Below are 15095 nucleotides of genomic sequence, written 5' to 3'. Positions count from 1 at the left end.
CAAAGTCTTTCGGCATCTTCCAGACTAGATGCTAACGTATTGAGTCACGTGATTGATGATAAATTGAAGCCGCTAAGAGCAAAATTGTAAAAAAGTACGTTTTCCCATACTAATCTCCATGTAAATTTAAAACGCGATGCGGCATGCGAGGTTGCAACCAATCGAGCCCATATTTTGCACAGTTGATTGGGACCCCAAAACGATTCAGAAAAACCTTGATCTCACTTGATCGGACGAAGTTTGCGTTTTTCCATACAACCGCGCCCCACTCTAATATATATATTCTATCCACAAATTTGCAAACAAACGTAAACAAATCGTTTACCTCCGCATTGACAGTGAACTGTTGGATGAATTTTGACAGGTAAATGAACCTGACGGACTTGTAATTTCAGCCTTACTAATAATACAAGTACTAATATTATTAGTTGGCAAAACATTATTATGCGACGCAAATTACAAGTACTTGTAATTTGTTGACTTGTAACTTGTAACTTGTTGACTTGTAACTTGTAATTTGTAGCTAATATTATTAGTCTGATTATGCTACAGGGCCCAGGGCCTTTAGATGTTTCTAAGTTTTTTTTAAAGCGTTTAGAATATCGTTCACCATGATCTGATTAACACCGATATCCCTAGCGAATTCTGGGATAGGCGCAAAAAAATCTAGGTCGCAATCCTGTTCCGAAAAGGTGGTGTATATTTCTTGGAAGAAATCTCCAAAAAGAGTACAGATATCTTCCGAGCAATTACCGACGCGTTTGTCTAAATACATGGTTGACGGAAGAATTGTCTGATTTTAATTTTGATTTTACGTAATTGAAGAAGTTCGTTGGACATGACTTTATTTCGTTTTCTGTTTTCGTGTTGTGTTCTTCAAATGCTACATCAATTGCTAGTTTTAATTGATCGCAGATGATTAAATATTTTTCCAAATTTTCATTCGTCTTGTCTAGCTTGTAAGTTTTATGTAATTTTTGTTTGCGATTCTTTAAATTTTTTATTTGCCTATTGTACCAAATTGGATATTTAGAATTTCCGCTCCGTCGTTTTCTTGTTTTTGGGACCTCGTCAATAATAATATCAAAAATAATGTTATAAAAGACATCAACGGAAGATTCAATATTATCTTCATTCTCTAAAATTTGCTTCCAGTTAAATCTACTTAGCTTATGTCTTATGTTGTCATAGTTTGCTTTATTGTATTCAAGGACTTCTTCAAAGTCACAGTCGCTGGGTTTTTTATATTCATGAACGAACACAGAGTATTCGATTGCCGTGTGGAATGTTTCGTTTTTCCATAAGGGATTCAATGATTTAGTCACACAGAAATCTTCTTGAATATTGGTTAGTAGGAGATCAAGGTAACAGTTCTGTTGATTTTTAATGTGATTGATTTGGTTAAGTCCTAGGCTAGCAGTTCTGTCAAATATAAACATAGTTTTAGTTTAGTTTATGGATCCTGTACACCTCCGGTGGTGCAAAGGGCCGACTTGAAAGATCTCCATCCTGAGCGATGCCCGGCTATCGCTTTAACCTGTTGCCAGGTTAGATTTCGGTCGACTTCTTTTATTTCTTTATTGAGGCTTCGCCGCCATGAGCCTCTGGGTCTGCCTCTGCTGCGATGTCCCGCTGGGTTCCAGTCTAATGCTTGCTTACAGATTTCGTTTCCGCCCCTACGTAGAGTGTGGCCGACCCAGCCCCACTTCCGATCCCGAATTTCTGTTGCTATCGGCCTCTGGTGACAACGACGATGGAGCTCGTTGTTTGAGATCCAGTTGTGAGGCCACCAGGCCCGAATTATATACCGCAGGCATCTGTTAATGAACACCTGCAGCCGTTGAGTGTTCTCCACTGATACACACCATGTTTCGCTAGCGTATAACAGCACAGATTTCACGTTAGAGTTGAAAATTCGTATTTTGGTGCGTTCACTTATCTGCCTGTTTTTCCAAATATTTCTTAAACTCGCAAAGGCAGCCCTTGCTTTCTTGATCCGTGCGCCTATGTCGATCTTGGTACCGCCGTCTGACGCCATTTGGCTACCAAGATATTGGAAGCTTTCAACATTCTCCACTAGTTGCCCGGCTACTGTGAAACTGGAAGGAGTCACCGTGTTTACATCCAACGATTTGGTTTTGTTGACGTTGATGACTAAACCTGCCGAGGAGTGACATAAGTGTTTCATTTTCCATAAGTGTTCTCTGAATCCGGAATAAAGTCAACGGTGCGTTGGTTAAAGTCTCCGTAAATATGTACTTTGACTTCAGGTGGAAGTCCCGATAAAATTTCTTCTCCAGTTTTTAAAAAAAACTTTCATAAGATGTTGTTTGCGCATGTTCCGGTGGGAAATACACAGAGAAAAAAAGCATGGGTTTCTCCTGCAATGTTAGATTTCACCCAAACATGCTCAAAGTTCTTATATTTTTTGGTAGTTATTATTTCTGAATTAAAATTGCTAGAGATTGCGATTAGAACTCCACCGCCAGACTTTTTTTTTAGATTCTAAGAAATCGCGATCGTCCCTGAATACGTTTTCATCCCAGCTGGTTTCGATTGCCAAAATAACCGAGAAGGACGAGCTTAAGATGTTATTATGAATTTCCTTCATTTTAGCTGGGCTTTTCATGCGATTGAAATTTTGACAGTAAATCAAAACTTCAGTCGCACTTTCCCTTCGATGGGACTCGAACCCATGACCCTACAGTACGCTAGACTGGTGCCTCCAATACATTTTTCAAATCAATATCTTCCACATAACGTACATATTCACTTCACATATGAGTTTTCATAACATTGTAAATTAACGTCCAAGTCGGGTGGTTTAATCCCCGGAAATAGGCAATTACCTTTGATTGAACTGAACTTGAGTTGCGTGCTCTTGCCTACGCAATGCGGTCGGGTCTGAGCTTGACGACCGACTGGCAAATAGCTTACACAACCTCACTTGATCAGTACCGTTGCTGATGAAGAATGTGTATAGCCGCCAGACATTCTAAATACTCACGCTCCTCTAATGTGGACGTGTACAATACACATGTGGAAGTATCGGCTTGATAAATGGATTGCGAGTGATTTGACTATGCGTCCAATTTGGGAATCTCGAGCTCGTTCAGTAGCCGCTAGGTTGCGAAGGCCGACGGAGGTCCTTCGTAGCTTAGTTGGTTAAAGCACCAGTCTAGCGTACTGTAGGGTCGATGGGTTCGAGTCCCATCGAAGGGAAAGTGGTTACCTCCAATACATTTTCCAAATCAATATCTGTATCTCACATATGAGTTTTCATAACATTGTAAATTAACGTCCAAGTCGGGTGGTTTAATCCCCGGAAATAGGCAATTACCTTTGATTGAACATATTTTATTGTTTTTCTCAGTACTGTAAATACCAGTTCTCATTGGTGTTCAGTACCGGTATTTTCGGTACTGGAATTTGTCGGTATTCCCGGTATTTCGGTTCCGGTACCACAATCCTAAGCGCCACCAAGCGGATGAGTTCCGAAATAATATTAACTGCGCCAATTATGTTTTGACCTCTTGGACAAATTTTTAGAAGAGGGCAAGACTCTAAGTCTTACTGATTCCAAAATATCTTACATATATCAGCAATCATGAACATCGAGCTGGTGAGTACCAACCACGAAATTTGTATGAAAATCACGACTTGCTGAGACGTACGGCCGAAAGCCATTTGGCCGAATGCCGCTAGGCCGAAAATCATTTATTCTAACGGGTCATCCGGCCGAATAGGACATTCAGCTGAAATGGACATTTGGTCGAATAGGACGTTTGGCCGAATAGGACGTTTGGAGAAACAGGACGTTTGGCCAGACAGGACATTTGGCTAAACAAAACATTTGACCGAACATGTACTTTGGCCGAGCAGTACATTTGGCCGAATAAGTCATTTGAAAAGTGAGACGTCTCACTTCTCTCTACTTATTTCCCACTTCTCACTGTGAAAAGTGAGTATTGCAAAGTGAGAAGTGAGACGTTTCACTACTCACTTCTTACTTCTCATTTTTCACAGTGAAAAGTGAAAAATGAGAAATGGGAAGTGAGACATTTCACTACTCACTCCTCTCACTGCTCTCTGTAAAAAGTGAGAAGTGCGAAGTGAGCAGATAGATCGTGTTCGGCCAAATGTCGTATTCAGCCAAACGTCCTGCCAAATGTCCTATTCGGCCAAATGTCTTTGTCGGCCTAATGTCCTATTTGGCCAAATGATCCTTTCGGCCAAATTACTTTTGGCCTAATGGTCTGTTCGGCCAAATGGAATATTCGGCCAAACAACTTTCGGTCTAGTGGCCTTCGGCCAAATGGCATCGGGCAACGGTATTCGGCAGAACGGCCCTTTCCCTTTCAATGTCCCGAAAAGCCCCGAAAAGTTTGATCGGAGATCATTAGGTCTTGGAGAACGGGAAAATTTGTAAGTCCCAAAATTGTTCAAATCGGTTCCCTGACGGCTGCGAAATAGCGATTTGACTTTTTTCGAGGCTTAGTCGTTCGTGTAAGTAAAACCAATCTCGGTTGGAGGAGTGTTAACCCTTTATATGTCCATTTTTTTGCTACAATTATGCTCTGAAGACTTCTACATTGATTTTACCTGTTTTGAGTTGTTTCCTGTGAGATCTTCTGTCACTTTTCCATGAGAACCATCTTCAATTGGATTAGGTTGTATTTCGTGTGGTCTCGAACTTTCTGTTTAAGGATCCCACAGATTTTCAATGTTGGATACCACAAGGTTAAGGACTGGAGATAAAGGTGGATGCGGGATTGTGGATTTGACATTGTATAGCAACCACTCCATAGTACTATTAATAAACGTTAGATTTTTGGTGAGCTTTGCACTGAAAGCACCCGAAACTGATAATACTTACTGAATGACGACATTTGGAATGAATCTTCAAATGATCACCGTTGAATGGTCGGGGATGACTGAAATACAATATTATTGATATAACAAATTTTTGGCTTTATTTTTCAAAGCTATAGAGTAACAAAACGGTGGAGCTATTTGGTAAACCATGTAAACACTGCTGCGGTAGAAACTGGCTGTTTATTATTCATAATAACTGGGGTGTTTTGAGTAGAGAAAAGCGGATTGAACGGTGGAGCTTGACTGTTGTTTTGATTGTTATCAGAAAAGCTTTTCTTGCACATCGATCCAACAGATTATTGCTGGGAATTATCTTCTTAAATATCCAAGTACTGATTTTCTCAGATTTTCTGCAATAGATAACCCTGGAACAGGAAAAATTTAACTAAATTGAAGGAGTATAAACGAACAAAAAAAGCTACGTTTCCAACGAAGTGGAGCTGTGCTTTCAACGATGTACAAGCAATTCATTCGCTGTTGTAGCTTGCAGTAAAACGAAACTCAATTTTCTTCTTTGCCGTTTGGCGCACCCGCGTAATTGTTGCGAGAGGGTGCAAATTTCCGGAAACGCTTCTCCTATATTTCCTGTAATGTCTTGAGGCAACAAACCGTTAAGTATCCGGTTGGACGGCTACTAGCTGGAATCTCTCAATCGAAATAATCACCAAATTAATTTTCGTAGTTCGTAAAACAGGCCTCCCCATGCTAAATCAACCTCCGAACACTTTTACCGTACGGCAGACTGAATTGAATGGGTGAGAGAAATTGGTACCCAATTTGCTCTGAATTGGAATCACCAAAGTTAGCGGTTTCCTGTTTGTTGTAAGCGGAATGATCTACCTATTGGAAGGAAGTGAGGCTGTTTCAAATTCTGCTCAGGCTTCTTCGTACCTGGTAAGTGGAAATCAGATTTCGGAAGGCATCATGCATCATGCTTACTGTCTATCGTAAAACGTCCAAACGACATACATATCAATCAAATACCGACGGGTTACCGGAATTTCGCTGAACCGCACCAAACGCCTTACTGACTAACCTGTGGTAGGGTAAGACACCGATAAATCACCATGACCCGAATTTTCACTCACTTTCATTTATCGCAAACTGTTTAGTTGAAGCGTTTTACAATTGTGTAATAATTGTATAAAAATAATTGATCTTTAACAATTAGCAATTATATTGAGCTTACAAGTGTGGCTGTTTTCATATTTTACGAAATCAATTTTCGCCTATAAACATTACTATCATTATTTCTCGAAAACCAGCTGCTAGCAGCTAGGCGAAAATTGATTTCGTAAAATATGAAAACTGCCACACTTGTGGGCTTAATATAATTGCTACATTTGTTAGCTCAAGTAAAAAAGGGTATTTTTTAATGGCGCTTGGTTCGATTTAACAGAATTTCGACCATCTACAACAGTGCGGAAAAAATTAGGTCCAATGTCAGGTCCATTATCCATTTTCGAATCGTTCTATCGAACCACATCTAGTAATGCTATCGGGTGGTTCACCCACATATACAAATTCCATTTCGATTGATTTCTTCTTATCTCCGTCACCGTATGACTAAGAATGTGGTTCGCCAGCGCCATCCATTTGCAGAACCTTGAAACAACCTGGAGCACCCAATAGTACTGTCGTGAGTCGTCGTCGGATTGAAGGCAAAGCTTCCGTCTGCATACGCCGGCAAGTGGCAGCATTTTTCGAACCTATTCCAGAAATTCATGCCCCACACCTTAATACATTCATGCTTTTTCGCACATAAAGTCGTACATATAAGAGGTTGGGTTCCTTTTATTCACAAGTTCTACATGTCACGATCGACTACATTCACCTCTTTTTTCGATTTTTTTCTTCTCTTTCTCTACTCTTTCACAGGTAGCTGTACGGTAGGAAATACAACATACTTTCACGGTGAAACATTCAAATTGGATTGCCGAACACAATGCGTCTGTCAGGTAATTGAATTTCCATTACACTCGTTCGCTTCATTTCGGTCCTCTCATTTTCACAAGTCGCTTTTCACTTCTGCTTCATCTTTTAAGTGGTACTGATTTTCCTCGTCTGAAATTTCCAACACCATGGTGTTGTCACATAGAAGTATCAGACGCCCATAATTGACCATGTTTTAGAGTTTTCATCAATGTATTACTGAATTTATTCTAGGAAAATATAGAGAGCGTTGGTAAAGTATTTCTGAAAACTAGAAATATCTAGCTGAATTAACTTTGGTAAACCTCTATATAAGTTGCAATTTTTCATCAAACAAAAGCTATATACTAGATGGGACTTTATTTTGAAACAAATTTCATCAAGACAAAATCTAATTTTATAGTCGAAATTTTCAATTTCATGAAATCTCGCTTAACTTTTCAAAAGGACCTAAGTAACATTTTTTTCATGAATTAATTTGAATAGTGCAATCAACAGACCAATATGAAAGCTTTTGATTGCAGTACTCAAATTAAATCATGAAAAAAATGTTACTTAGGACCTTTTGAAAAGTTAAGCGAGAAATATGCTCATTGCAAAAGATTTTTCAAAATAATTTCGTTCAACACTGTCTCACTGTGCAGCCTTCTACATCGACATGAGCGATCCCCATTCAGTCGATGGTTTTTATTCGGCTTCTGGGTTTGATTTTCCGATTTGCTGACTTTTATGATTTCTGGCGTTCACCGTGCTGCAGGTCATCGTCGTTTTTTATTGCCCCAATTGCCGGAGGAAAGCCGAATTTTCAGCTCATTACCATCGAGAGCACGTCTGGGAAATTGACAAAGGCATCGCAGATAACAAGAAAATATTTTAACGGTTGAAATGATCTGTCTGCAGGATTAGCGTTCACAGGGGTGGGATCCGGAAAATGGTCTCGGGTGAATTTTCGTTTTCTACATTCTACGTGAGAGATTCTACGAATGTGAAGGATAGGAAAACAGTCTTTCCTGGTGTGAATAATTTCCGCAGTCCCATCACCCAAATTGGACGAGCAAAAGCAAGCATAAATATTTGAACTAATTATTACTTCCGTCACAGTGATCCTGTTTGGCTCTGCATCGAAGAGAGGTGATGAGTAAACATTTCTTATTCAATGTTTGTCTTTTTTATACCCATTTTTCTAATACTTATTTGCGATGCGTCTGAACAAATTTGGAAGCATGGTGATTCAGTTTCGGGTACACTAAAACCGGTTCCGGGGCTCTAGCTGGGGACATATAATTATCAGAATACCTTCAAATGCATTATTAGGAATATCAATCATTGGCATTCTTTGCGAAAGAAGTTTGGGCGAATAAGCCATTAACCCAAACAAGTCGCTTTTCCGAAAGAGAAGTTTGGCGAAAAAAAATCGGCCGCAGAAATCGTTTGATCAAAAATCACTTCAGGCTGGGTTTTGCGGTCCAAAATTCCGCTTCACTGAGCAAGTCATTTGGGCAAAAATGACATTTAGCGGTTACATGTAATACCGCCGAAAAAGTAATTTAGCTGAAAATGTCGTTAGGCCGAACAAATCATACGGCCGGATAGGTCATACAGTCGAAAAGGTCATACAGCCGAACAAGATACTTGGCTGAACAACGCATTTGGGCGAACTAGTCACAAGATCATTCGGTTGAAAATGTCAACTGACCGAACAGATCGATTCCCGAAAGCCGAACAGTTGATATTGCCAAAATGACGTTTTCCTGAACGGGTGATTTGGCCCGAAAATTCGACTAGTCGAGACGTCTTAAGTCTCACTTGAGGCATTCCACGGGGGCATGTCAGTCGATCCTGAGCGACCATTTCGAAAATATTTGAAACTCTGCACAGTTTTTCAATTTCATCTAAATCGTCATTTTTCGATATCAAATCTTCATATTGAGTCACGACTAACTTTTCAAAAGGGTGTATGGGAAAATGGTTCAAAAATATTTAAAAAGCTGCACAGCAAAAACGGAATGTTCGATTGTTATGATTTTTTCAGCAAAGTTAGACAACTAAATGGTGATTCTTAAGAAAATGTGCACAGTAAAAAAAAATTTTTTTTTGCCTTTAAAAATATCATTTTTGTCACAAAAACTCAAATATCTCAAAACCCTATCTTTTTTCGAACGTAATTTTTTTAGGGAAAACGGTCCATTATATTAGCTATCTACCATAAAAATTTGGTGATGGTAAACTAATAAACAAAAAAGTTATGACATTTCAAACATTTCAAAATTTTCACATTTAGTAAAAAAAATTTTTTTTTCTGTGTAAGTTATTTCGAGAATTGCAGTTTGATGCAGATTTTATTGTTAAGGGACGTGATTTAAACAAGTTGTTTTCATGATATTTTGATTTAATTATTCATAGCATCTATAAGAAACTTAGACACGATCCAGTGTTGTGATCAAAAGTATTGATAGTGTCATAATTTTCATTGCACGTGACTGGCGAAAAATTCTTTTAATAGTGTTGAAACCTGTGGATAATAACGTTGATAGAAACATATCAGAAATGTTATTTTTAAGACAAAAGCTGCAAAATCAAAGATTTATATACACGTGTACGTCTATAGTTTACCTGCAAAAAATATACCTCTTAGAGAATAGACTTTATGATCGGGAGGAAACGGGTATCTTCAACAACAACAAATGCATGATAGGTACATACCATGACAATGCTCACGAAAAAGCAAAAAATTACTACTACTAAGGTTGTTAAAGATCTTATAGTAATTTTTTCTTCAGTCAAGCAAATGACACCAAACTAGTCAGTAAAAACTTAAAAGTGATTTTGTTTATTGAAATATTACGAACAACATGAGTAGCCGCTTTCTCAACTGTTGTAGGCCGTTTGATGGAAAAAAGTGTTCAAAAGAGTTACGAAATCTCACCGAAAGCACCATAGATAAACTGAAAGCGACTGGTTATGCTCCAATGTCCACATTGAATACAAATTTACGCATTTGCACGTCCTGCCGTCTAAACGTTGACAAAAGAGCAATCTGTATATCATCGGTTGAGCAGAGCGCAGGAAGTTCGAAAACGACAGCAACTGAGGAATTGCCAGATGTATCGACAACAACTGAGGAATTACCAGAAGTATTAAGTGCTGAGAGCCTTGCCACCGTACCATCAGCGAAATCTGTTTCAACAAATCAATCGGAAGATGAGTGTATCCAAAAGGTCAACATCGAACGCTTTAACGAGGGCATAGCTGGGATAAAAGTGACTCTGATTAAATGGAGTAAGTTGGATTACGTTTATTACCGGAGAAAAAATACCGTGAAATAAACGAAGCTGTACGAAGAAACCTCTTCAAATTAGGACCTGACGATGTGGAAAATACAGACTACGATGAGGTAATTATAAATATGAAGGAAAGGTTCTCGAATGCAGCCACGACAAGGAAAGAAAAATTATTGATTTTGTCGATGCTGCCAAGTTCGTGGTCTATTCAGGATGCCATTGATGAGTTCAAAACCAATAGAAATACAGTAAAAGAGGCAAAACAATTGAAGAATAACTGTCTTTCAACCAAAAATACTAGGTCTAGTACTGCATTAACAGATGAGACAAAAGAAATAGTAGTTCAATATTTTGAAGATGATGAAGTAAGTCGAGCTATGCCTGGTCAAAAGATTATGTATCAGTAAAAAAGATGGAAAGCGTCAAGCAATCCAAAAACGATTAATGATGACGACTTTGAAAGAAGCGTACACACGCTTCAAGGAAATTCACGATAATATTAAAATAGGTTTTTCCTCATTTGCAAGCCTTCGGCCAAGGCAATGTAAGCTTCTTTCCAATTCAGGAACACATAATGTGTGTGTGTGCACAACCCATGAGAATATTAATCTTATTTTACATAGTTTGAAAAGAATCAATTTAACAAAGGATATTAAAATGTTAACTGGTAGTCTTTTGTGTGAAAATACAACATCAAATTGCTATCTACGATCTTGTCCAGATTCTTCATCATTGGAAAATACTTTATTCGCTGAGTTTGAAGAAAAATATATTGATCAGTTATCATTTGAGCAATGGGTGACCACGGATAGGTGTGACATAGAAACTATTGTAAAACCTGTAGATGAGTTTGTGTCATATTTTTGCTTGAAATTAGAAAGTTTAATCCCTCACGATTTCATTAAAACAGAACAATCCAGCTTTTTAAAAAATACGAAAAATACATTACAAAATGGTGAATTTTAGTCATTTGTGATTTTCTGAAAATTACAGCTTTGTATTGCAAGATGAAGTGCAGTCCCATCACTGGAACGTACAACAAGCTACAATTCATCCATTCGTTATTTATTTTAATGGAAGTACGCAAATTGAACACTTAAGTTTTATTATAATTTCCGAAGATTTAAGACACGATTCAGTATCCGTAAACTTGTTCATTGAAAAAATGATTAACTTTTTACGCGTTGATAAGCATAAAGAAGTCAAAAGATATATTTCATGTCTGATGGAGCAGCGTCGCAGTACAAAAATCGTAAGAATTTTTCGAGCCTATGTCAATTTAAATCAATGTACGGAATTGATGCAGAATGGCATTTTTGCTACATCACATGGCAAAGGTCCTTGTGATGCTATTGGAGGAACAATAAAGCGCATGGCCACAAGAGCAAGTTTAGCCAAAGAACGTGAGGATCAAATTAAAACTGCGAAAGAACTTTTTGATTGGGCAAATCGTAGAAAAGAAAAAGATTTAACCAAATTATCATTTTGTTTTACTACTACTGAAGAGTACGAAATAAAGGCTTCAGAGCTCAGCGAGCAATTTAATAACGCGAAAACGATCCAAGGAACCCAAAAATATCACTGTTTCATTCCATTGTCGGAAATAGTAGTTTGTGCAACAAGTTGCAAAAAGATGATTTTTTCAGCACGAGTTGTACGTTTATCCAACGAGGCTTGCCGAGTTGGACAAATACTACGAGCGCTGAAAAAATCGAGTTTTGCAACGAGTTGCACACGCTATTTTTTGCAATGACGAAAAATGGTCTTTAATTTTTATAAATCTGTACCAAAATTGTACAGTCTAATTTACTTCACATCAACATTCTTGCCAATAAATTATGTTGCTGCGAAGAACAATCAGATTCCATGTTACCGTGCTACATTGCATAGTTCGATAAGCCGTGAAATGATAGATGTACTTGACTAAGGAAATTTTTGATGTCGTGTCCACCAAACTATTTACATTATTACGGGGCGCATAGAATTCACTATTTGAGCACTTACCGAAGCTAATTCAGCAAAATGTAGTCATGTAATTACTGTTCTGAAGTTGTTTTTCATTATAGCACCCAAATGAGTGTCATAATGAATATTATGCAACCCATTTGAGTTGCATAATGTTCATTAAAGCACCCATTTCGTTGGTATGGAAAAGTAGGCCGTTTCATCACTCAAAGACGAACTGTAAACCAAATATTATGATCAGGAATTGCAAAAATAAAATTAAAGCAAAACTATACTCAAACTGTGCTGATAATAATTCAAAAGTGTTCGATATTTTAAAAAATTTGAATAAAAATAAATAAAAAATAAGTATTAATAAACTGTTTTCATGATATCATAACCCATACCAAAATTCAAACCCAAAACTCTTAGAGTTTCTATAACAACATTGTGTAACTGCCACATTTAATTTAATACTTAGGATAATATTAATTCATTTTTATTTATTTATACATATAATATTTATACATATAATATACATAATATCGATGAATACATAAATATGGAATATCATACAAACAACTTGTTTAACTCACGCAAGGCCCTTAACAATAAAATCAGCATCAAACTGCGATTCTTGAAAAAAAATACACGGAAATTTTTTTTTTGTTTACTATATGTGAAAATTGTGAAATGTTTGAAATGTCATAACTTTTTTGTTTATTAGTTTACCATCACCAAATTTTTATGGTAGATAGCTAATATAATGAACCGTTTTCCCTAAAAAAATTACGTTCGAAAAAAGATAGGGTTTTGAGATATTTGAGTTTTTGTGACAAAAATGATATTTTTAAAGGCAAAAAAATTTTTTTTTTACTGTGCACATTTTCTTAAGAATCACCATTTAGTTGTCTAACTTTGCTGAAAAAATCATAACAATCGAACATTCCGTTTTTGCTGTGCAGCTTTTTAAATATTTTTGAACCATTTTCACATACACCCTTTTGAAAAGTTAGTCGTGACTCAATATGAAGATTTGATATCGAAAAATGACGATTTAGATGAAATTGAAAAACTGTGCAAAGTTTCAACTCAATAGAAAATCATGAATTAAAAATTTTCTTAAATTTTGATGCTGTTGCTTGGAATCGCTCACTTCTGACTTTGTATCTAACTTCTCACTGCATAGTACGAAAAGAGAAAAAGAGAAGTTAGATATGAACAGTGAGAAGTAAAATATGAGAAATGAGATTATTGGCCGAAACCTGTCACATCCCACTTCTCACTTCACAATTCATCCTTCTCATTTCTCCCTTGTGGGTACTGGAAACTGGCTCCGGAGATTAGTTGGCCGAATAAATCATTCAGCCGAAAGAGAAGTTTGGCGAAACAAACTGAAAATGCCGTATGGCAGCAAATGAATTCTGGCCGAACAAGTCATACGGCTGAAAATGTCCTTTCGTGTCATTTGAACATAAATGGAACTTGACCGTATAGTTAATTTGGTTGGGTTATACAACTGAACAGTTTTGCTGAAAATATCACTTGATCAAACAGATCATAAGACTGAATATATATTAGACCAATTTAGACCTGTGCGCCGCCGCGCCACGCCGCCGCCGCCGGCACTTATTGACGTACGCCGACGCCGGTCAAGGTGTCGGCGGCGCGCCATACGCCGGTTGGACCCACGCCGCCGAATTTCGTATTTCACGCCGATGATTGGGCAACACAAATATCACAGTAAGCAGTGCGTTTGCATCTGCCGAACTAAGAGTAAAATCAGCAGTGATTCAAATCGTTCGGGGCTGTCAATTTGAATATGAATCTGAAACAGAAACCAGCGAGTTTGTTCTATTTTGCTCCAGATTCAAACTAGACCTGTGCGCCGAAGTATTTGAGAACGGCGGCGGCGTAAGGCCATTTTTACACCGGCGGCGGCGGCGTCGGCGGCGTCACGCCGTAAGCAATGTTCGGCGGCGGCGGCGGCGGCGTGAACCGGCGTGAAGAATTTTGGGCCCATAAAAAAATTTTATGGGCAAGGCATATCATGTTTTTGATGAATTTTAAGGTTTTTTGAATAACTGCTAACTACAGTCAAACATCCTAAAAGCTATAGCTTGTATCTGTACAGCAAACGTTTACATTACATCCTCCACTAGGACATTGCCGCATCACAGCACATAAACTCATTGGAAAGTACTTCGAATACAAATCCAAAAATTCGTGTGGAAAATCCTCAAAATATTCCGCAGAAAATTTAAAAAAAGATATTATAAGAATTAATTTTGAATTTCCCTAATGATTTTTTTCAGAACTTCCACCAAGAATTCCCTTGAAAAATTATTTGGATATTTTTCGGAAAATCTTACCGAAATGTCTCCAGAAGTTTTTTTAGGAATTTTCTTGGAAATTAATTTAGGCATTGCTCTGAAAATTCATTGAGCGCCGTTGCTGATGAAGCAAGTGTGTAGGAGCCGGGCAATACTAAATACTCATCCTACTTGGTTGGCATGTGTACAAGAATACATATGAGAGAGTTAGTTCTGAAAATGTATTGCGAGAGTTCGGCTGGTGCCCGGTGTTAGGAATTTGGTTTCATCAGTACCCGCTAAGCTGCGGAGGACGACGGAGGTCCTTCGTAGCTTAGTAGGAAAAGCACCTGTCTAGCGTACTGGGGTCGTGGGATCAAAGCCCACCGAAGGGGCAGTTACCCTCCAATACCTTTTCCGAACTAAATCTATCACATGTTGTACATATGCATATTCGAGTTTCAGACATAGCAGAAACTCCTGTAGACCTTAGAAAATTTCAGAAATCCTTTAAGAAATATTTCGGGAATCTCTTTAGAAATTCGTTTGTAAGTTACTTTTTTTTGCAAACCGTTGTTCAAGTGTATTTTAAGTTAAAATAGGTTTAACACTTAAATACCTTTGGAAATTTCTTCGAAAATTCTTTTAGAAATTCCTCCAAATTGGAATTCTTCCCGGAATTATTCCTTCCAAGAATTTTGTATGGTTTACTGAAGGAATTCCTTCCTGGACTTCCTGGAGGAAATTCCAA

General features: G+C 37.8%; 1 protein-coding gene across 2 annotated transcripts in view; it reads left to right on the top strand.

The window, feature by feature from the left end:
- The window catches only part of LOC134210848 (uncharacterized), a 331227-nt gene that overhangs the window by 255402 nt on the left and 60730 nt on the right, over nucleotides 1-15095 (top strand). For both annotated transcript variants that reach the window (XM_062687203.1, XM_062687202.1), the window contains one exon: nucleotides 6754-6833. In XM_062687203.1, coding sequence (XP_062543187.1) covers nucleotides 6754-6833 — 80 coding nt within the window. The remainder of the gene's footprint in view (nucleotides 1-6753; nucleotides 6834-15095) is intronic.

This window comes from Armigeres subalbatus, chromosome 2 (genome assembly GCF_024139115.2).
Source record: "Armigeres subalbatus isolate Guangzhou_Male chromosome 2, GZ_Asu_2, whole genome shotgun sequence".
In the NCBI taxonomy this organism is placed as follows: domain Eukaryota; kingdom Metazoa; phylum Arthropoda; class Insecta; order Diptera; family Culicidae; genus Armigeres; species Armigeres subalbatus.
The sequence above is the reverse complement of the archived record's forward strand: the minus strand, read 5'-3'. Positions and strand labels throughout refer to the sequence as shown.